General features: G+C 44.7%; 3 protein-coding genes across 3 annotated transcripts; 2 read left to right on the forward strand and 1 right to left on the reverse strand.

Moving 5' to 3' along the window:
- Positions 1-158: 158 nt before the first annotated feature.
- Ass (argininosuccinate synthase) lies at positions 159-1,653 on the forward strand. Its single transcript, XM_001359192.4, has 3 exons — positions 159-397; positions 451-696; positions 776-1,653. The coding sequence occupies exons 1-3, from the start codon at positions 227-229 to the stop codon at positions 1,616-1,618; spliced, it is 1,260 nt and encodes a 419-aa protein (XP_001359229.3). The 5' UTR covers positions 159-226; the 3' UTR covers positions 1,619-1,653.
- A 10,299-nt stretch (positions 1,654-11,952) lies between these two features.
- sunz (sungrazer) lies at positions 11,953-12,913 on the reverse strand. The gene is made up of 3 exons (XM_001359193.4): positions 12,408-12,913; positions 12,238-12,345; positions 11,953-12,175 (listed from the first exon to the last, which is right to left on the reverse strand). The coding sequence occupies exons 1-3, from the start codon at positions 12,765-12,767 to the stop codon at positions 11,981-11,983; spliced, it is 663 nt and encodes a 220-aa protein (XP_001359230.2). The 5' UTR covers positions 12,768-12,913; the 3' UTR covers positions 11,953-11,980.
- A 1,262-nt stretch (positions 12,914-14,175) lies between these two features.
- On the forward strand, positions 14,176-15,178 carry LOC4802279 (uncharacterized). Its single transcript, XM_001359194.4, has 3 exons — positions 14,176-14,656; positions 14,734-14,841; positions 14,910-15,178. Exons 1-3 carry the CDS (start codon positions 14,297-14,299, stop codon positions 15,114-15,116), a joined length of 675 nt encoding a protein of 224 aa, XP_001359231.2. The 5' UTR covers positions 14,176-14,296; the 3' UTR covers positions 15,117-15,178.
- The last annotated feature ends 8,520 nt before the right edge of the window (positions 15,179-23,698 follow it).

A 23,698-nucleotide genomic window follows, 5' to 3' on the forward strand; every position in this document is an offset into this window, starting at 1 on the left:
TGCTTACATTTTGTGGTTTGGATGAGTTTTGGAACTACTGCTTTTGAAACAGTTTTTAGATTAGCTGCTATCGCCATTCGCTAATATGCCTTGGCAGCTGATAAGGTCGGTTCCGATTAGAGACTGACTACCTGCACTTTAATGGAGGCCGGAGAAGCTCTACGGTTCTCAGTCTTGCCGTGCCGTTAGAGATTGGCACAAGTGCGAGAGCAGACATCACCGGAACATGACTGGAGAAACAGTTATCTTGGCCTATTCCGGCGGATTGGACACCAGCTGCATTCTTAAATGGCTACTGGACCAGCAGTACAACGTCATCTGTGTCTTGGCTGATGTTGGCCAGAAAGAGGACTTTGCAGCGGCCGAAAAGAAGGCTCTCAATATCGGCGCCAATAAGGTGAGATAACCCAGAGATGAGGACTAATCTTTAACTGCTTCTCCGACCCTCAGGTTATCGTGGTCGATGCGAAGCAGTCTTTCGTGGAGGACTACATCTGGCCGGCCATCCAGATGGGCCTCATCTACGAGGAGCGCTATTTGCTGGGCACATCGCTGGCACGGCCCTGCATCAGCGTGGCTCTGATGGAGGTGGCGCGTCGATACGATGCCAAGTACCTGGCCCACGGCGCCACCGGGAAGGGAAACGATCAGGTGCGCTTTGAGCTGTGCGCATATGCCCTTAAGCCGGATCTGAAGGTGGGTCTGCTAGCAGGTTGATAAGCCATTCTTATCAATGCCTATGGTTATCTTTTGACTATCAGTTCAACGTTCTCAGATAATCGCTCCCTGGCGCGATGTGGAGTTCTGTAGACGTTTTCAGGGGCGCCAGGATCTCATAGCCTATGCCCAGGCGAATGGCATTGAGGTGAGCGCCAAGCCGTCCACTCCCTGGAGCACCGATGCCAACATTTTGCACATTAGCTACGAGTCTGGTGTGCTGGAGGATCCCAATACTGTGGCTCCGGCTAGTCTCTACGAGATGACGGTTGATCCATTGGTGCAGGCTCCACGACAGCCCGTCCGTGTTGTCATTCATTTTGAGCACGGTCTGCCCACCATTGTCGAGGACCTGTCTGGCAAGCGCGACTATCGCACACCCCTGGAGATGCTGAAGTTCCTCAATGATGTCGGAGGCTCCTATGGCATCGGGCGAATCGACATTGTCGAGAATCGCTATGTGGGACTCAAGTCCCGTGGCGTCTACGAGACTCCGGGCGGCACCATCCTCTACACCGCCCACCAGGATCTGGAGGTGTTTGCCCTGGACCGCGAGGTTCTGCGCACCAAGCAAGTTCTGCGCGATCGCATGACCGACTATGTTTACAATGGATTCTGGTTCAGTCCCGAGGCCATCTATGCCCAGCGATGCATTGAGCTGGCCGAGCAGAAGGTCAATGGTCAAGTAACCATAGAGCTGGCCCCCGGCTATTGTCGGGCCATTGCCCGCAAAGCATCGGAGGCTGGCGGTTCGCTGTACAACGAACAGCTCGTTTCGATGGACGTTCATGGCGGCTATGTGCCGCAGGATGCGGGTGGTTTTATTGCCATCAATGCGGTCAGGATAAGGGAGCATGTGCGTGCATTTGGACCCTATGAAGTGGCCAAACAAACGAAATGATTTCCAAATAAATAAAGAATTTTAAAGAACTTTAAGGAAGTGAATTTTGATGGATATTTGGTATTACTTATGATTCATGAAGGACTATAGCTTTCTCTAAAGTTTTCATAAGCCTCTCGTTTATCTGTCCCAAAAACTGTGTCTTAAATCCCACCATTCCTGTTGTATATCTACATATGTGTTCCATATCACATATTCGTATCCGTATCCGTATCTCTGTAGTTGGTTATGTAATTTCCATAGCAATCAATTCGTGTGTTTGTTTAATAAATCTGCTGTTCGACGAGACGACACTTGTATGTGGGGAAATCGAATACACATACACATCTAATGAAATACTGGCATACAAATAAATGCACATACATATATCATTTCCCATATTTGACTGCCACCCCCACAGGCAGGGGTGGGGCTGGGGCTCAGGGTCGGACAAGTGCAAACAGTAAGAACAACTGCTCTATGTGGGATTTCCCAATTGCATTAATCTTACTTCCGGAGTTGTTCAGAGCTCAGGTCCGGCAAAAGACGAGCTGAAACAAAAGAGGCTCTTCTCCTTCTGTACATAAATGCAAAGACTAATATTATTACAACAAATATACACAAATCCAGCAAACAGTAGCAACAACAACAACATCAGCAACAGAGGAAACATCAGCTGTGATTGTATTTCTGACTCGTTAGATATTTATGTGTCTCTCTGTCGGCCTGGCTGTCCACCTGTCTGTCCATCTAACTATCTGTCTGTGGGTGTAGTAGTAGGTGAGAGCTTTGTTTACCCATCGACAACAATTGATGATAGGAGTCGGAGTCCTGCAATGCCATACGATGGAAAATTTGGCAGAGATTTGACAGATACCCAAGTGAAGAAAAGTTTTTTGGTAAGAAAAAAACTCAGAAAACTTATCATGGCAGAGATGAAACGGAAGTAACATAAGAAGGCATCCACTCTATTACTTCTCCTTTCGTTTCTTTTTATTGAACCGATGTCTATGAACTTCTAGGACCTTTTTTGAGCGAATCAACTTAAAAAAAACTGCCTAAAACAGTTATCAGAAGAACTAGTAGGTGATTAAAACAGTTAGTTTTAATTGAATCTTAAAATGAGATAGAAATTTGGTATTAAGTGAAAGAACCACAACCAATAAGTTTTCAACCATAAGGAATTAATGGCAAAAGGTCCAAGGAGCCAGCCACCTCAGAGACAATTCACAACTGACAGGCACAACTTCCTGCACAGTTTTCTAAAGAGGAGTCACCCACAGCCCCTCTCACCCAAACGAAAGCCAGGTCCAAATAAAGGAGTTCAGAGGTCGGGCACTCTTTCCAATGAATGCAGCTACTGGAGGAGTGGGGGGTCGAGGGAACGAACAGCACGCGTTCCTATCAAAACAATGAGGAATAATTAAAATTCGCCCTCAAACAATTTGTAAGCTTTTGGCGGAAGTGAGGCAGGGACTCTCTCCATGGGTAACTAGGGGGTGAATATACCCCCAGATGAGTGGGGGTGTGTGTGTGTGTGTGTGTGTGTGTGTGAGTAAGGGAGGACGGACACATGCTCATAAATAAATTTATGTTTGCTGAAGTGTATTGGGCGTGCCCGAGCTGGTTCCAAGTTCCAGAGCTGCCCCATAAATTTCTGGTTGTTCTTGCCAGCCATCGCCTCCCCCCATCTGACAGCTTTCAGCCAAGAGCATGTAAGCTGAAAAGAGACAGAAATGGGTGTGGTGAAAGAGATAGGACAGAGAAAGGGGAAGGGAAAGAGAGGAATGCTATTTTTGCAATTATAGGGAATTCTATTTTGTTGCTTCTTCTGGAGGAGCTATCTTGGAGAGTTTTGTGTACTTTTTGACTAAATCAATTTGCCCAAAACAAGAAACATTGAATTAATCTAAGAGATGCTTGTAGCACAGGGTGTATCTCAGAATCTTAGGCAAATTAGCACCCATTTAATTGCTCGCTTTAAGCCGCTTTTGCCCCTCGATTTCTCTCTCTTGTTAATCATATTTTACACTTTTCACAAAGTTAACCTTTGATTCAATTTATCAACTTCAATAAAAAGTGCAGGACGAAAAAAAGACAACTAAGGGAACGCACACAGAAGGGCCACAAAAACCATAGTAGAAAGAGTGAGGCAGAGGCAGAGGCATCGAGGCAACGAGAGAGAAAGAGATACAATAAGAAAAAGAGAGGTGGAGTGGCGGTAGGTTTTTCGTAAAAGTTGCGCCTGCGATTCGCACAAGGACTAACGACATCCTTTGAACGCTTGCAAATAATCCCACAAAAACCGAGAGCTTAACTTTTTCCCCAGCATTTATGCAGACTTTTTCGGGGTCTGCGGGGAAAGTAGGTTGCGGACTGGTTGCATTCGCTTATATTTTTGGGGGGGCCAAAAGCCCCTTTTTGCAATTTTCGCAGTTTAGCACAAAGTTGAAACGTCAACGGTGTCTGATTCTGATCGTATGCCGCACAAACACCACCAACAAAGGCAACATTGTCCCAGTCACTGATGGATGGATGGATATATGGGGAAGGTCTGGCCGGGCACACTGACTCGGTGGTTATTGAGGTTCGGTTCGCGTTTTTGTGTGTCCCTATCAGCCGGTACGATACGCCTGGCCAGCAGTCAAAGGGCGGTGTTTTTTTTTTTATTTTGTTGCTGGGGCAGGGGGCAACCGCAGCGAAGGCATTCCATGGAATATCGGCAAAAACCTATGGGATATGGAGGGGAGGTTCAAGCCTGCTATTTAATCGGAATGGCATGGGTTCAAAGGTGGGTTGGGGACATATTTTCAGGCCGTTTTTGTACTTCTTTCATTCTGTTTTTTTTTTTTTTTTAATTTTAAGAAAAGTTGTATTACTTTTTGGAGAGAAATAGCTCTTTCAGAAGAGGCGCACCTGATGCATATTCAGTTTTTTGAATCCACTTTAATGATTTCTATTTTATTTGGAAATGGATGCCTCTCCCAGCAAAAGTCTTGACCCCTTTCGAAAGCTTTGATTTTAATTATCACGCAGTTGGCATTCGCACAGCTGCGTCCTTTGGCGTCTCTCCTGCTCCTTGGCGGCGCCAAAACTATCCGGCAAAAGGAATTTTATTATTGAAATTTGTTTGCGCGGACTTTGTTGTTGTCCCCATCCACGGTCCCCGGTCCACGGTCCTACGCTCGACGGTCAACTCTTACTGCTGGAGCTGCTGCTGCTGGATGCATTCTCATTTTGTAATTAAGTGCAGAGACAGAAGTTAAAATCAGGTCACTCATACGCCCCATTGGCCGGACGGTGTGACGCTGTGCTGCTGTCCGTGAGAAAACTTAATTTTTCAAATGAATTTTTCCATCCCAGCAGAGGCTGCAATGGCTTTTCAAATTATTATACTTGGCAGGGCGCTGCTTGCCAGAAAAAAAGAAACAAAAAAAAAACAGAGCAGAAAAGGGATGCTAGGGTCTTCGTCTCCTGGCAGCAGCTGTAGCTAAGTTTTTTGAGAGCAAAACTAATTAATTTGTCCACCTTTTTGGACAGGCATAGAGGGAATGCCACGTATCCCCTGATATTGTTTTTGAGATACTTTTCTGCCAGCTAAATATGCAAATCGTAGTGGGAAAAGTTTGTTCACTGCAATTGAAATGGAGTTTTAAAGTTGGAATCCCAGTTTAATGCATTACGCTTTTGCTCGCTTTTCCTCGCTTTTCCCGGCTTGCAGCGGAACACAAGGTAAATACAAAACAGCAGATACTCGTACTATTTTCCAGAACATAACGGAACAGAACAGAACAGAATGTTGCTCCTGGCAACGGGGCAGCATGAAAGCGTGGAACGTGGCCAGATTATGCTGTATTATCACCTGTAAATCCTTATTGGCAATCAAAACTTTTCCCTACAGCCCCCCTGCCCTCTCTCCCTTTTCCTATGGCCCTATGTCTCTATGGCTATTTTCCCCTGTTCTCTCCAGTCTGCTCGTATTTTCCGCTAGTACGAGTATTTGTATTTGCTACTTTCAATGAAATCTGCAAAAATCTGTGCATGCAGCCAAAACTTTTAATTTTATTGGAAAACTTGTTGAGTTTTTTTCGTTTCTTTTTTGTTGCTGTTGTTTTTAGGGGGCCTGTATAATTTTGTTTTTTTTTTTTAGCCGCTGAGTGGACACGCGGGGCATCGCAAAAGTTGAAATCTGTTTTCCAGCCAAAATAGTTGTTACGGGGGCCCCCAAAGCAATTACGGAGGCATTATAATGATGATGATCATGATGATGACAGAGAGAAGAGCCTCTAAAGGATTTTCGATATTGGACGGAGATTATGTTCCACTTTAGTTTTTGTTGGTGGATCGCGAAACGAGTTCCAGTTTTAGGGGTCATAAAAACAGAGTTTCGAAGTGCAAAACTGTACCCTTTCGTAGAAGGAAGGCTTTATAGTCCCTAGATACTCTTTTACAGGGATTTAAGCGATTTTTATTGCATATTCGCTTATCTCCTCAGGAATCAAAGGGTGGAAGGGAGAGTAGAGCTCTTTCGACTTTAAGCTGCAGAAGAAGGCGGCTCTGTATAACTACAAAATTCTGTACGAAATGGTTTTCCACCTTCGTCTTCTGCCCCTGAAGCTAATCACGAGTGCATCTCGTGATGGGGCGAGCAGTCGGGGCGGGGCGGCCGTTGACAGAATGGCAGAACCGCATCACATGGCACCGCAGCATATTTCCGTCACCGATTGCCTGTCGATTGGATTGGGGGGTTCGGGTTCGAGAATGGGTGGTGGTATGTTGCCTGGTTCCTGGTTCCATTGGCATTAAACTGCAAATCCGCAGTCGAGCAATTCTCGCATGTAATGCTGATGTCGACATTTTACTGCTGCTGCAACTGCCACTGCCAGAGTGCCACTGCTACTGCTGCTGTTGATGCGGGCTCGTGTTTTGCCACAACAGCGCGCCAGTGCCAGGCAGCGACACCTTCTGTGGCAACAAGGCTGCCAGAGCAGACATCTCATCCCAGTGCAGTGCCATGCCCCATGCCACAGCCACAGCTTCCCTGGCCCCCCCTGCACTTAAGCATTGCATCGATGCGACGGTGGGCTGGCTCCTGCGATCGGCAGCTGCTGCTGTTGAGGATTTTTGCATTGCCCTCCCAAAGGGGCCAAGGCGGAAGGTGGCGAAGGCTGAAAGAGAGTTCGGATGGGATGTGGGGGATGGTGAGGAGCTGCAGCAACAGCCATAAAATCCTTTGCAATCAGTTGCATGCAACAAACACTTTGGTTCATGTTTCCACAGCGCCTCCTTCGGCTTTGATGCACCGAGAGAAATGAAAGATGAAGAAGAATGCTACGATTTGAAGGGGAATTTATTATAGTTAAAAAAAACTGATTTCTCAGAACTATTAATAAATGTTTTATATAAAAATTCGGCGATGTAGTGATGTTTCTCTCAGTGTTCAGATGCCACAGAGACTTCCACATTGCTTCCGATCCAAACACACAAGAGCGAACCCCAGACCCGAATACGGAGCCTCCGTAGAAGAGGCCACATTTACGTTGGACTGTTGTCTGGGTTCTTGTTGCCTCTCAGATTGGGATTCTTATCGTTGTTGCTCACACACAGAAAAACACGCAAAACACATACAGTACACAATACACAGATACACACACACACTCGTACATTGATGCACAAAACAATTTCCTAATGCCGAGAATTGGCTTTTGTGCAATTTACAGTCTTCGTGTACTTAAGAATAATTTGAAATTTGAAGTGTTGCTGCATTTCCGATAACTTCAAATGCCAAATGTTTAGCCATTGCCACACACACACATGGGAAAGGGAAAGAGAGAGAAGCCATTAAAAATGCTGAAATGGAGCATCAAAATGGTTTGCTGAGGATGATGGCATTTTGCGAGAAATCAATGGAAATTGATGAAAACTATGCAATGGTTACTTAAAGCCGGGTTGGATCTTTACATGCCCCAGGGGCTAGCAACCATTTGAGAAGTTAAGCTCTGGCCCCATTCGCCGGATTAAATTCAGATACCGGTTTCCCATGGCGTGCCCCACATGGATTTCCATGCGTGACGCATTTCGAAAAAGCCAGCTCTGTCCCTGGCAACGTGTCTCATGCAAAAAACTATCGAACAGCCAAAGCCATCATCCTGATTTGCCCCCGACAAACATTCGTGATATGGTATAAAAATCCACAAACAAAAAAAATAAAGTAAAAAAAACCAAGTGAAAAATAAAATGTGGTGCAAACAAAAAAAAACGCTACAACTTTTTGGAATATTTAGCAAAAATGTCAACGTCTAAAAGCGAAGTAGAACAACTGACCGACCAAATTTGAATTCAGGAAAAAACAAAAAAAAATATGAGAATAGAGAGTTATGTAGAGCACTCGGCTGGAGTGCCGCAGGAGCCACTGGCAGGGTTTTTTCTGAGTGGAAATATTTTTGGGGGGCACTGTCACAACATCCGGCATGCCACCACGCACATGCCATGCACTTGGGCCAGTGCCACTGCCAACCAGAGTCCCGTTTAGAGAGGCTTAAGGACATTCCACAACTCTCTGACAAGAAGGAATGCTAGAGTCAAGTGCAACGGCTATGAGATACCCGCTACTTAGGTTATTCTGGCTTTGATGTACAGCCAGAGGGAGAGAATAGCAGGAAAATATCATAGCTCTATTTCCTATAGAGGTACCATTTGTATCATAAATGCTACTTAAATCCTGGTTCATTTGAAAAGCAGAGCATTCTCTTACAGATCTTAAGCAGATGCTCGCTTGGCGGACAACAATTAAGAAAGAAAATTGCCAGAAAGGGTTCTGTTGCAGCTTGGAAATGCAATGTTTTGTGCGCAATTATTATTTGACAAGCATTTTAATGATTTCAGCCAGTTATTGGCGTAATTAGACCATCTTTGGCAGCAGGCAACACAACACAGACAGACTGAAAAAACAACAGAGAGCGCAACAAGGAGGCAAGGCAAAGAACCTTTTTGGAATCAGTTGCAGTTGCAATTATAATTTCAATTTTACGAGTTTTCAAGCATTCCCACGAAAGCCACCAGCCAGACATTCTTTCCTTCCATAGTTTCCACTTTCATGGCAACTCCTTGGGGTTGGGAGCCCGAACCCATTCTCTGACTTTTGTTTATGCGAGTTGTGTGCTCTGAAGTGGTTAGTTTCAATTCTGGGGTAAAACACAAAGACAAAGGAAAAACACAATTGTGTGTATAAGTAATCTAGAACTGCAACTGCAACTGCAACTGCAACTGGAACTGGAACCCAGTGCTGGGAGTACTACAGTCCTATTCGAAGCTCTAGTCATACTTAATTGCTGCTTGTCTGTGTTTCTACTAAATGAGTTTTTACTCCACTCTCGCCACACTCCTGCCACGTGAGAGATTATTAGATGATTGTACCTGGAATTTATATATCAACAACAAATGTTGTAGGTTGTTTCTCCCGTTTGGAATTTCACTTTCATCCCGGATAATCAAACGACTTCACGTGCCTGAAATGAATTCCGTTTCCGTTTGCCAGAGCCCCACCCAACCCCGATCCCAAAACAGATTTGATTTCTCTCGTTCGCCTCAATGTCAATTGTGTTGGATGCCGCCTCTTCAGGGGGTTTTTCCCCCATTTACATTTCGTTCTATCGCACACCGATTCGTGCTCGTTAACAAAAGATACATATGCATCTGGTAGATGTATTTTGGCTTTTGTGCTCGCTCGCTGCTTTCTTATTCCGCTCTTGCTTGGTTAGATTTAAATGCCGAATTTTCAATGCAGCACACATCATCCATGGGAATGGGGACTGGGGAATGGGAGGATGTTGGAGGATGTTGGATGAAGGAAGGACATGTGCTCACCTCCCCAGTGTGTATCTGTGTAGCTGAACACGTGAGAGTGTAATCACTTGTACTTAATATGCAGATGATGACAATGTGACAATCAAACCGATTCCAGGTCGCCTGATACTCTCTGTCTCTCCGCCTTCCATAGCCTGATGTTATGCGAATCGGATTATTATTATCATTGTTATCGCCTATCGTAAAAGGCAACAGCAAAATGCGCATTTTACTCTGCTCCACTTCCTTGTACGTTCCCCTGCCTTCCTTCTATATCCCCCCCTTTTTGAGCGCGCAGATTTCCTTGAGGCATAAACGCATTAGACCTTGCGTCTGTCTCCCCGTTAGCTGTTTGAGTCCTAAAAAGGCAATTTGTTTGCATTATGATTTTTATCTTTGTGTTTTTTGAATTGTTTGTTTTCATTCGGAATTGCTAATGCATGGGAATAGAAAAGGAATTTAAAGAATATTGGTTTGCTGAGGAACTTTCTAAAGAGCTAAGGAGATAATGGGAAGAAAGCCTCAATAAAGGAAGCGAATTCTTTCTTAAAAATTCTCTTGCATGGCTTTTGATGGAACTCTAGTATCTTCCATGGGAAGGCATACGAACACCACTTAAAATTAAACATAACTCTACATAATCCCTAATTTATTTGATATAAATCTGATGACTCTATAGCTTCTTTATGGCTATTACACGATGTAATGTTTCCATAAGTCATTCGAATGAGCCAGCAAGAGGAGCACCAAAAAGGGGTTAACTCCCTTTGCGGCATTCAACAGTGCTGAACATTCCCTCACGCAGCCCCATTGTGGCGGTCATTTCATTTGGAAAATGCACATTTTCATCTGGCATGTGTTAATGCACTGGACGGGAGGGGGGGGGGGGGCAGGCATGCAGCAGGGGCAGACTGCAGTTTGTGGTATAACTTCATAAAAATGCCACCCGGTTGCACCACAAGATTTACTGCAGTTGGCAACAGAAAAAAATACATACGTGGAGGCATGGAGGTATGGAGGAAGGCAGAGAGCCGTTTGCCATTCAAAAGTTGGTGCCTGGCGATAAATGGACTGACGAACGCGAAAGGATAACAGCAGGATACACATGGGTGGGAGCTGGTTGGGGTTTGGGAATACAAATGTGAGGGGAAATGTTTGTTGGTTTTACTCAATTTGTTGCTGCCTTTTTGTGCGATGTTGCTTTGGGGGGTTTCTTGTTGTTTTTTGTTGTCTTTTTTTTGGTCGGTGAAAACACCCTCAAGGCTGCAAAAAAAGCGAAGGGAAAAAATGGTACCCATTTTGGGGCCCTCGACATTTTAACTGAAATGCAACAGGAGGCCGCGTGTTAATGCTGAAAAAAGGACAACAGGCGGCAAGGACCCTTTGGCAGCAAAGTGGCAAAGTCGTGACGAACTCTGTGCCCCCAACACAGAAAACAGCAGGAGCTACGGGGCAGAAGGAAGAAGGGAGTCGGGGAGTGCTCCACCAGCTGGATGTCGCGGTCACTTTTCATGCTTTCTGTTGAGCCTTTTCTGATCCATTTTTCATTTTCATTTTCTCTTCTTCCTCGGCTGCTGGGAATGGGGGGAAAGCAGCAACAAATGTCTGGGACTACGAGTCACGCGCTGAACTTAATGCCCAGCCAATGCCCCCGAAAATGAGGCGTGTCAATGACTCTGGGTCACCAGAATGGACCACGCCTTCAGCTCAGCCTCTCACCCTCTCAGTCTCTCAGCCCCCACTTATTTCTTACGAATCTGATTTCTGACATCTCTTTTGAGTATAGAGAGCATTCGATGTCTATGGTTGATTCTCCTAAAATGGTTTTTTTCTTACTCATTCGCTTCGTTGCACGCCCAGGAATTTATTTGAGGCACACACATGCCTCAGGCTGAGAATACCGCAATAGCAAATATATTTGAGGAAATGTTTTCCACCACAAAATGCGACAACTGGAAGTCTACTAATTTTCATCTCTGGTTTTTGTTTTCTGGGAAATTCTTTACCCCACTGATTGCTGTAGGAAATACGAGTAGTAGCGCTACCTCTCTCACTTTCATTTCACATAATTTTGCAAGAAAATTTAATTAGATTTTCAGCTGTTGTTTCAGTTGTTTCACGCAGTCAAAACCCGCATGTGTTGCTTGGGAATTTAATTGCTTTACAAAGCCGCAGAATAGACAAACAAAAGTTCCGCAGCCCGCACCCGCACCCAAAAAAAAAAGCGAAAAAGAGTTAAACCTAAGGAAAAGAGACACAGATTTACACAGTAGAGAACCCGCAGTGGCAGTGCCAGTGCCAGTGCCAGTGCCAGTTGTAGTCCACAGTCTGTGAAGGCAATTTCAACTTTTCCCTGCTTGTACGAGTACTTAATGGAAAATGACTTTATATTAAGCTGGTCTGTGAATCCCTTAAGCGCCTATTTTCAACACTTGCGCCCAAAGAAAGCAAGAAAGTAAATAAGAAACCACACCCCACCCAACCCGCAAATGACGTGAAATATGGGAGTCTCCAATGTAAATGACATGTAATTTAACTCTAATCTTCTTGGGGGAACAAACTCTCAATATTATTACAATAGGCAATCAGGGTATTATCGTTTTCACCGGGAAATATTTGACCCAGAAATTCCATAAGAGGCGGTTGAATGGTGACTACCTCGGAATACTCCTCAAACGATATAATCCCATCCTTGTCAGTGTCGAATTTATTGAACAAGAACTCGCACATGTCCTAAAAAAAGAAATGATTATATGAAGAGAATCCTAAAATCAATATTTAATCAAATTACATACCGCCCTAAGTTCCTGAACCTCATCATCGTCGTCGCCAACAAAGAATTTCTCCACAGCTATGGCCACGGTCTCACGGTTAAGTGTTTGAGTGCCAGCACTTGTGTAGACCTGAAATGAATAGGAAGTTTTGGGAAACGAGTCACGACTCCAGTCCTTAGGTTATTACTCACATTATAGGCAAATCGCATGCGTTCTTCTAGGCTGCTGCTCAGAAATACCGAGAACAGCTGCATCCATGCATCCGGAGAAACAGTACGCGCATCTTGCGTAAGGTTTAGCAGAATGCGATCGATGATGCCGACATCGAAGATCTGAAACAGCACCAGAAACAGGCCATAAAGCTGATTGGTGGTCATCAAGCGCGAGGCGGGCCTGTTGCTCAGCGAGAACTTGTAGTAGACGATCAGGAGGCAAACGACTTCGTTTGTGCTAAAGTCCGTGGAGGCGGCATAGCTCTTTATCACACTGTTGTAGAGAGTCAGGAACTTGTTGTTGGCCATGTCATCCATGGAAGCGTCAATGCGATTCATTTTGGCAGTTTTCGGTTTTCGGTGTCTTTTGAATGCTTATAAATTTAAGTTTTATTTTTGTGATATATTTTGTTGGAGTACCTAGTAAGTGTTCCTGTCTGTTCCGGTTGTGGGAAGTTTGTGTGTTCTAAACGGAAGTGAGTGCTGCAAACTGATTAACATCTCAGGGGCAGGCCTACTTGGTAGGTGTTTTTTCGGGGGTTACAATATGTGAACATATGTGGCTAAGACAAATCACAAATAGATTGGGTAAGTCAGCAGGCAGCCGGAAAGGAGAAGGAGAGGGCGAAGGAATGCTTGTAACGAGCGCAATTTAAAAGCAATAAAACCAACGGCGAGACATAAAAAATACATCAGCCACGGTACATGGACTACATCTGTCCCCCATTTCTGGGGGGGCTTTCGAAATAAATATTTGAAACAAACACACAAAAGGAAAAAAGGAGAGAAAGGAGAGAAAGCAGAGAAAGGAATGAATGGCTCAAAGCTGTGCGCATGAGAAACGCGAATATAATAATCCAAACAAAAGCGTTGAGTTGAGATGGGTGTAAAGCCCTGCCATGTGGAAATTTGGCGGAAATGGCTGTGTAGCCATTTTGTTTGGGGGGCAACAAATGTTCAACCGAACCGCCTCCGTTGCGTTGCCTTTCCCCTTTGTTGTGTAATTGTGTGCCACACACACACACACACATGCCACGCCCTAAGAAGAGTGGAGGGGGCAGACGTAAGAGGTGCAGGGAGCGGAGGCCTCAACCGCTCGACACGGCATAATAACAATAAAATGAAAAGGAGAAAAAAGCTAAAAAATACAAGAAAGATTAACTTTTTGGTGAACAATTAAATACCCTTACGGATTCATATAGTCATCAGATTGTGGATTAATTATAGCAGTAAAAGAAACGCTCTGTGCAAAGTTTCATTTAGATATAGCCAAGGAATCCTATCAGATTTCTGCTGGCAAACATCTCCAGAAAATCATAGTACCCTACGTGAAAGGAAACAACCCAAAGGAGTGAGGAAGAGTATGAAGCTCCTCCAGCAACAAGGATTCACGCTCCTTAATGTCTCCGAAAGTTGACATCGCCAAGTGTTGGCGGATTTACACACAGAGACCCACATGTGCAAGAGAGAGAGAGAGAGAGAGAGAGAGAGAGAGAGAGACTCGACTCGTGTCTGGATTTTGGTTTTATTGTACTTTTCGGTATAGAATTTTGATTGATACATTTTGCATACGGTATTTTGGAGAAGACTTAAATCTGTAAAATTTGGGGATAAGTAAGACAAATTGTGGCGTGACGCAAACATTTTGGAACAATTTAATTCACATAAAACGGTTAAGGCACTCAGCAGCAAAGGAGATGCAGGAGGAGCATGTGAAAGCATTTACTTTGAAGTAGGTTTTGAAGAACATTTCTCTTAGGAGAGAGGAAATAGCAGGTCCTGGGAAAATAATCTCAAACAAACCCCAAACCAAATTGAAACAAAACAACTCTAGTACTATCATCAAATACATACTACAATCCATCAAGATGGATTATCTAGATGCCACCATTGATAGCATGGAGAACAGTCGCTTTGCCGCCCTATATGGCGGCTTGGTCAGGGAACTAACAGCCACAACGCATTTTTCGCAGACGGATATCAACTGTCTGCTCATGGTTTACTACAAGTTCGCCAAGGTCAATGGGCCAAATGCCAAACAGATGACCAAGGTTCAGTTCTATGAACTGTTTCTGGTGCTGTTCAAGGTCTCGAATGTCACGACCATAGATCGGACTCTATTTGTCGTCACCAAGGATGTGAAGTACGTGAGTCCAAAGGCTTGGGTGCAGCTCTTCTGTCTCTACACAACCGAGGATCTCTCAGTGCGTATGCGCTTTGCCTTCGATGTACGTCTCGGTTTGGTTCTCCTTCTCTACTCCACCCTCTCTAAGAGTTGATAATTCTTTTGTGCTTTGGTTTGTAGATCTATGATACAAAGGGAACTGGCTTATTAGATCGCGAACAGATCAGCTTGGCCTGCGATAAATTCTTCGTTGGCGAGGACGAAGATGAGATCACTGAACTAAGAGCGGTAAGGCATAATAAGTACATGTATACCTTTTGCTGTTCATTATCGTCAGGGGTTAATGTTTCCATCAGGACATGGGTGAGTTCCTCATCAAGAAGTTTGATGTCGACAAGGATGGTTTTATCTCTTATGAGGACTACTCCACTGTGGTCTCCGAGCAGCCGTGTCTGCTCGAGTTCTTGGGGCAACTGTTTCCCTCTCCCTATGACCGCGAGATATTGGCCCATTGCATTAATATGGATTCGTTTCTGACTGTAGAGTCAGGTCGTCTCAATTAATGTTGGTTGAATTTGTTGGTGTTTAAGAGCAGTTGAATATATTTTTCCTGGAAGCAGCACAATACTTTTGAATGCCCATTGCAGGCTGTCATACATATATTCCATAGAGTGATGCCATATTCCAGTTAATCAATGCTTTTGACGGTGCCCCCGGGGCCCAATTTCTTCATGGCGCGGCACAGCATTTGTGGCCAGCATATGGCACTCGACCTAATTCAGGACAACCCATAATTATATGCTCACAATCACGGCGACGGCAACGCCCCTGCCCCAGCACATACATATATGCGATATGGCCGTGGAAGTCGGTTAAGTAGCTCATTAACTTCAATACATTTGATTACATTACATATGGGGTTGGGGTTGGGGGTTGGGGTTTGGGCCAAACAATTTGTGCATTGCATATTCCAGTCGACCATCCCGCAGTCTCTAATTCTATCGCCCTGTTCGCTGTGTCTGTTAATTTGCTCAATTCAATCGGCATTTGCAAGTATTTGGGACATGGCTAAGCCACTGAATGCTCACGTATTGCCATGATTTGGCATTTATGTAGTGGCATTATGTGCATTATTTGCGAATTGATTTCCACAAATGCCTCATCCTTTCCAGATCGTCCCAATCACATTGCCATTCAGTACCTTCCACACAATAGTCTGGTACGGACACGCTTTGGACTTCAAAGTGAAGTTGAAGGAAAGTTTAAATGTGTTTCATTTAAAGTTGTTAAATGGTTTAATCAATAGCTGCAGTTGACACTGCTGGAAAGCTATATATATCTGTATCCTATATCAACGGATTGAAGCCCAGCATGTGGCCTCTGGCTAGATAGATGGTCGGTCGGTCAGAGTAGGAGTAGGAGGGCTTCATACATGGAGTTGTCCTTTTGTTGAACTTGTCCTGGCACACGCTCCACGCCTCCCTTTGGGTGTGTGTCGGTCTCGCCGGCATCAACATTAATTATCCTTGATAATAATCATGCAATTTGTACGTGAGCCGGGCCCATGTTAGCCGTCCTGGGGGCAACGGCAAAGGCATCCATGCTGTGGTCTTTATTGTGGCATTAACAGCAGCGCCACGGTACGGCACGGCACGGCCTGCAGCAGCAGCAGTCGTGGAAGCATCATTATGCTCATTATTGTCGTCAAAGGCACGCAGCTGGGCGTTGGGAGAGTCACAGTGTCGGTAAATGGGTTCCAGGAGTCCTCAGCGCACTGGAACCTTGCATCCTGGCCAAAGGGGACAATGCGCGTTTGATGAATTGCATTAGGACATGTAAGTAATTATAATCAATTAAATGAGCAGCTCGGTTCATGCGGCTGCCAGCTATTCACTCTTCGTTATCCAAGGGATATACCCCTAAGATCAGGTTAAGTGAAGGATTTGAAATCGAAGCTCATAGCACAGCACCACAAGCAACAAATTCTGGCTCAGAATACTGTTCTTTTCAGTTTTTGCTTGCCATTTGTAGAAATGACCACCAAGAACAACCATCAATTTCCAACAGCTGAGTGGTCTAAGCAAACAGACCATTTAGCTTCATGGACAATCCAAACAGTGGCCCCAAAGTGTGCGGAAATGTCGTGTCCAGACTTTGGGGGATCATCGTATCGTATCCCATTGCAATTTTTCGATTAAAATTCCAGTTTGCAATTCAATTAAACACTAATTAAAAGACATTTTGCCGCCATAGCTTTCGCAGCTGGCAGCCCTTTGACAACTTGCCTCAATCTGTGCCTCCTGCTCTCTCTGTCTCTGTGTCTTTGTCTCCAGTGGCTTTCCCCAGGGATCTGTGTGGGGCCTGTGACGAGTGGCAACGGATGTGGGGGGTGCCGCCCAGCCGCCCGGCCGCCCATCCAGGATAAGGCAAGTCGACAAATGCGCACAAACTGTGATAAATGGGAGGCGCAGCCAGGGGGTTAAGCGGCAGAGTGGGAGTGGCATAATGAATGCCATGAAAGGCAGCAGAAGACAAAACACAACAAAAACTAACCCAAACGAGAGCAAAGAAACAGACTAGAGGGACAGGGAGAGGAAAGAACAGGGGAATCAAAGTGAAGCCTTTTTTTGTAACATTTTTTCCTTGGGCCCCTGCTTTGACTTTGTGTGGGACAGTGTAAGCAAGTGAGTTAATTTTCTGGCCAAAGCAAAAGCTGCACGGAATTCGACTTCGTAAAAGTAAATTTCATCTGCTGCCGTTGCACCTTTCTATCTTTGTAGTGCCTCTTCCTGGTGGCAACTACTTTGTGGAAAACCGAGAAGGGGAAAGACAAACAAACTGACTAAAACCCAAAGCGTTTGTCAATTATAGTTAACTGAAGGATAAAACGGGGGAAGTGGTTTTTGAGGATAGTGTTGTTGCACAGAGAAAATTAGGTCCTTTGGGTTTGAAGTTACTGGGTGCATTTCCTAGATTCCTTAACTAAGCAAAACTTCATTGTGTCCGCCGCCATAAAGCCAATTAAATTTCTTCCAATACTGATACCCAAACCTACCCAAGCCCTACCCATAAATCCGATCGATTCAATCACTCAATAAGCCCCAATTTCATTGACTAACCGGCCAAGATTTCCTCCGAATCAATTAGCGGCATTGAGAACGAACTTTAGCTAATTACCCGAAATTTTGTGGTGAATTCTGCAATGCGATACAAAAATGTCGGGGCCAAGTTGGCAGAACTCAGAACTCAGAGCTCAGAGTGGGGCTCAGAGCAGCTCAAAGTCAGGGGCCATCAAAGGCAAAAGGACTTTCGAGCGTTTCTCATTATCCGGTTGGCTGTGCTCGTCAAAGCTCGAAGCGGATGCAGTGGCGGATGCATCGTGCCAGGACCCAGTACCCAGGAGACAAGGATAGACGTGAAACAGGGACAGGGACTGGTACTTGTCCTGCAAAATATTCGATGGCAACTTGTCGGAAACTGCTTAATTGCATCTCAGCTCAATTATGCAACTTAAACTCTCTATTCTCCTTTCTCTCTCATCTCTTTTCTATCTCTCACTTTTTTTGTCCGGGTTTTTCCCGCTGTGGAGTTTTTTCACAATTTTGTGTACTTGACATGGAGGAGAGGGCTATGTGCCGGCTTAGTGGCATATCATTATAATAAAAGTTCATGTCATTGGCTTGCTTTGCTCGTTTTTAATGCTGACCCTTCATCCATGACCATCGCATGTCCGACCTTCGGCTCAGCGAAAGTTGTACATTCTTTTGCTGTGTATTGTTTCCCCCCGGAGAACGGAGCAGCCGGCTAATGCCATAATCCGATTTGGGATTGAAAATTCATAGAATTTTTATCCAAAAACAACACACAAAAAAGAGAGAGCGAAAGTAAAGCAAGCCGAACCGATGCGATGCGAAGTGAAACAACAAAAAACTCCATGCACACAAATAATAATTGCCAGGACGTGGTTGGCAGAGCGAACATAAAAAATAAAGCTCGGCACGGACGTGATCCTCGACGAGAACAATGCGGAAGCGGGTCCGCATAAATTTCAAACTAATTACAGTTTCAGTGTCCGGCATACGCCCACACACACACCGAAAGGGAGAAAGAGAGCACCATTTTAACAATCGATGCGAAAACCATAACAATTACAAATACAAATGCAAATACAAACAGAACAGGGAACAGAAAAAAGCCAAGGGAAATGACCCCTCCAGTGCACACACTCACAAAGGAATACAAGAAAGTCGGTGGAGATTTTGGGGTAAAGGAAGCTCGTAAGTATACCCTTTCGATGGGTATGCCTGGACTGGACTAATCTGAGATGTCTGGCATATACATATATGTCTTGGATGGAGAATTGCATTCTCCCAAGTAAACTGTTTCCTTAACGTAATATTATATATTAAAAATGTGGCTCAAATTGCAGAAATCTTGGACTCAAAGCCACGGGAAAGAGTATACAACGCCCCCACAAATAGAATACCAAAGAACAGATTACAGTTTTTGGTGGGTGCGCTTAATGGCTGGGTCTGGAGGGCCACAGAAGAACCATTTTTGTGGGTGGGAGCCACACACCAGGAAGGGCTTGTTGGGGTGGGTGTTTGTGTGTGTTTGTGCTTTTGGCTTTCTGCTGTTAAACCCATTCGGTGGCAGAACAGAACACGCCGCCGAGCGCCGTCTGCTAGACCACAGTGAAAACTCATTAATTTATTCTTCGTTCGTTTGTTGAACTTAAAATAACAGCGTTAATCCGCTTAGCGCCACCATTCACAACTAAAAACAGTGCCCAGAAACAACAGCAACACTGGAGGCACTGAAGGCACTGCCACGGGACTCTGTGGCCCTGGCCTCACTCTCTCTGGAGTGTGTCTCTGGATGTCTGTGCAATCAGCGGGACTGCGGTCGGTGCCTGACAATGGAGCTGACGATGGGGACTGACACTGACAATGTCGCGCCGCCGCCTACAAACAAAATGAATTAAGGAAACCGCAATGACATAGTTACAGTGGCAGTCACACACAGAGATACTGTCACTCACACACACACACACACACACACACACATACACCAGCAGAAACCCGTTATCCATAAATGCGTCTGTGTGGATGACCAAGTTTTAAACTGGCTTCAAGTTGTTGGCAAACTCCCGGCCAGAAGTCAAGTAATGACCCAAAAGCCAATAGAGGAAGCAGCAGCTCGCTGTAGAGGATTCAACTTACAAATGCAGCTCGTACTCGCAAAACTCTTAACTTCCAAAAATAAATTTAACCAGAAATTCTCTCACATTGGTCCTTAGTTGTTAAGAGGCGAAAGTACTTAAATATTGATATGCAGTCCACTGAAGAAAAAAAGGAAGAAATTCAGATGAAAATAAACAGATAAGAAAATATCAAAATAAGGATGACAGGGCGAGCTCTCCTAAGCGGACATCCATTGTTTGAGTATTATCTTTTACCTAAGAGAGATATTCGCCCATTGACAGGTGGTCCGTTAATATATTTGTCATAGAATGTTAGAGCTTAATTGGTTGATAATCTGGTTATTTTTTGATCAAATTTTCTATCAAATTTTAAGATGGCTCCTATAAGATCCTGTACATATTTTTTCCTGGTGTTTTCCAAACCACAAAGGGAGCTCCCAAGTAAAGGACCCTCAGTTTTTTTGGCTTGGGGTTTTTTATGCCCTTATGTAAACATATAAACAAATATAAGCCCACGCTCACCGGCCCACCCAAAGTATATCTATATTTATATCCATCTATAGATGGATATATGTATGTATTGTTGTGTCAGAACGGTTTTTGTTTTAGGTCTGCCCCAACAACTCAATGCGCATAATTTCCTTTTTACTTCCACTTTTCTTTTCCTTCGTTTAACCCAGGGAAACCACACTCCATACCACACCACACCACACACATGGGGATCGAAGACCCCTGCGGGCCATCCATAAGACAATCGAAATTCGATAATATTCGATGGAAAAAGAAGCGATAAGGCTGTAACCAGACACAAGGCCGCAGGACACCCAAATGGGTCAGAGAAATGCGCATCCGAATCCAAAAAAAAAATCAAGGGTTCGAAAGGAAGCGCAGGAAGGAAAAGCCATAGTGAAAACCCATCAAAATAAACTACAGACTCTCTCGGCTTTGAAATTTGATGACAGAAGGGGGGAAAAGTCGAACCCGAAAAAAACAAATGGAAAATCCAGAGTGAGAGAGAGAAAGAGAGGGGGAGAAGTAAAGAGTATAAAAAACAATGAAAATGCCCCGAATGCATGCTAAATAGAGGATTTACTTAAATGGATTTCTAGGCATTTTCGCATTTTAGCCTGGGAATTGAATATAAACTTTGTCCTGTCCCTTTTTCCGACTCTCCCAGGATGTGTGTGTGTGTGTGTGTGCTCTGTGCTCCCAGTGTGTGTGTGTGCGTGTGTGTGTGTGTTTGTGTACAATGTGATGTGGATGTGGTGTACCAACATTAATAGGCCAAGTTTAGGCAAAGATTTCATTTTATTATGTGGAAATTTATTAAAGCTTCGGGCCAGGACCCCAGGATTTTAATCGTTTCATCTTCCATTTATGTACTTGTGATATCCTCGGGTTGGGGGCTGGGTTTTGGCTGGGGGATTGGTAGAGGTATAATTGGATATCCTTGTTACTTATTTACAGTCCTTCTGTTGCTGCTGCTGCTGCTGCTGCTGCTGCAGTAACTGCAACTTTTGCTATGCCCTGACAGCACAAGGACTTCCTCCTGGAGCTGTAGCTGGACATGGACCTAGCCTGGGGTCTCTTTCAGTAGTAGGTCGGTGGGAAGGCTGCGAGTGACGTTGACGTTTGTTAGCTTTTCAAAATGCTTTAAGTAAGTTTAATGGCTTCCCTAAGCTGTCCCGAAAGTGCTGCAAAGTATCCATGGCAACGAGGCGGAGAATACCTCGAGAGAGAGAGAGAGAGACCAAGAGAAATCACAAATGTATCACAAAAGGGAATTTCGCTTTACTCCGCAGTCCACTGAAACTATAGGATACACTTTCTTTACTCAGAAAAACAAAATATGATATTGCACAAATAGTAAATACATGACTCTTCCTTTTGAATTCTTAGCTTGAGTATACTTCAACTACTTCACTTTTTCCAGAAGCTATAGCTGGAAGGGTTCCAGGGTCTCCTCTATTGAGATTCTCAATTATGCGATATCCCATATCCCATTGGATTGGTCATCGCTCTCTGCCCTGCGGCAGTGTGTCCACATTCCGTTGGCAAAAGGAAAATGGCTTGTAAAATTTAGTTGATTGCTTTCCATGTTTGTATCCGCAATTTTTCACTCTTCTGGAGAGAACAATCGAGGAGCAGGGGCAGTGGAAGGGCAAACAGAGGCAGCTTTTTCAGCTATTTTTCTTCTACTCACTTTGCTTCCTTGTTTTAGCTTCCGCTGTTGTTTCTCTCTTGTGGCTCTCGAGGGAGCTGCTGCTCCTCCTACCAACTGGTTGCCGTTTTTGTCCCTCGTTTCGTTGCGCTTTTTGCAGGCTCTGGGGGTCCTCTGGGGTGACAATCTCGAATGGGAATTAGCGCGGTCTGTAATAAGGATCGGCCAACGCAATCGCCAACCGTACAATCATTGGCCTGTGTAAACCTGCACTTAGCGTGGTCATTGGTCTGACCGCCTCTAGGACTCGACCAGTGCTCTGCAGGACTCTGGACTCTCGCTGCCTCAATCCTCTACTGATGTACTCCGTTGGGCGCAAATGGTGGCACGCTTTGTGCGGCTTCCGCCCCGTCAGCTAATACCCAAATGGATGTTTAGTGTAAGTCGTCGTTTTCGTCGTCGCTCTGTCCTATCCCCGCTCTATTCTGCTTTCTCTGCTATCATCTCCTCTTTCGCACTGTGCCGCCATTGTTCCAGGTTTCAGCCACATTCTCTTTCGCTTCGGATGTTCTTTTAGCCAGCTTTGGACTTGGGTCCAACGTAATTACGTTGCTTGTTATTGTTGACAGACTCGCCATGCCCCATGCCCCGTGCCCCGTGCCCCGTGCCCCCCACATTGTTGCTTATTTCTGCTTAAAACTTAATGACACTTTTAGTTAATTATCGCGGTGGATTTGCAAAATTAAGCGATTTGGGTATAATTACAAGGGATTATGTGGCCGGGCCTGGACATTCTTTTTCCAGCTGCTGTCTGTCTTGGGGATAATGCAAACAGATCTAGGGATGTACTTTGTTGACAAGAAAATATTGGTTATAAAAGGGAATAAAATGTGTTTTAGAATGTCCAATAGAAAAAAGGTCTTCTTGAAGGATTTTAATATATTCCTTAAAATATCAACATCTATTAAAGATCGCCTATCGAAATATTCGTCTTATATCGTTCTGCCATCTCAAGATTCTTTTTCTTGCCTAAATGTATTCACCAATTTTGGTTTTCAAACAATCTTAAATTCATTTAAAAACTTGCGTTCGGCGTGGAAAAATGCCTCTAAATATTTTAGCACACCTTTGGCCTTTAACCTTCTTTTTATTCATCTTCTTTTTCTTCTTATTTGTTAGCCAAAAGTGCAGCAGGGCCAACTTGAGCAAATATTTTGTGCGTTAAGCTTAACGCAAAAGCCCCAACCCTCCGTTCTTCCTCCCTAAAATAAAAACACACGAAACCACAGGAAAAACTTTTTAGACAACAATTTCGCAAACTTTTCACAAGTGCTGCAAGTACAGTGGAGTGTGGCATGAGTGCTGGGGCACGGAGCGGGGGGCCAGCAACACCAGAAAATGCCAAATGTCGATGTGGATGTGGTTTGAAGATGCAGCAAGGAAGAGAAATGCAGCTAAGGATGTGGCTGCGGCTGCGTCTGCGGCGACGGCTGAGGATGCGAATACAGAAGCAGAACCAGAACCAGAAGCTGCGGCAACTTGTTCTCTTGCCCACTTAGACACCGAAACGAGTTAAAATTTATAGGTATTTCGGCTAAAATCTCGCCGTGTATAAACCACTTAGGCTGCGCCACAAAAACCCGAAAGAAGCAGGGGGCGCGGCCCATGTCTCTTGGATACCTTGAAGCTGGCAGCACTTTTGCTTTGCCGCTGCACTTCGAGAGCATAAATCAGCCATGAAGAGCAGCCAAGTGCCTGCCTGCCCACCGTGTGTGTGTGTG

Source organism: Drosophila pseudoobscura, chromosome 2 (assembly GCF_009870125.1).
Source record: "Drosophila pseudoobscura strain MV-25-SWS-2005 chromosome 2, UCI_Dpse_MV25, whole genome shotgun sequence".
In the NCBI taxonomy this organism is placed as follows: domain Eukaryota; kingdom Metazoa; phylum Arthropoda; class Insecta; order Diptera; family Drosophilidae; genus Drosophila; species Drosophila pseudoobscura.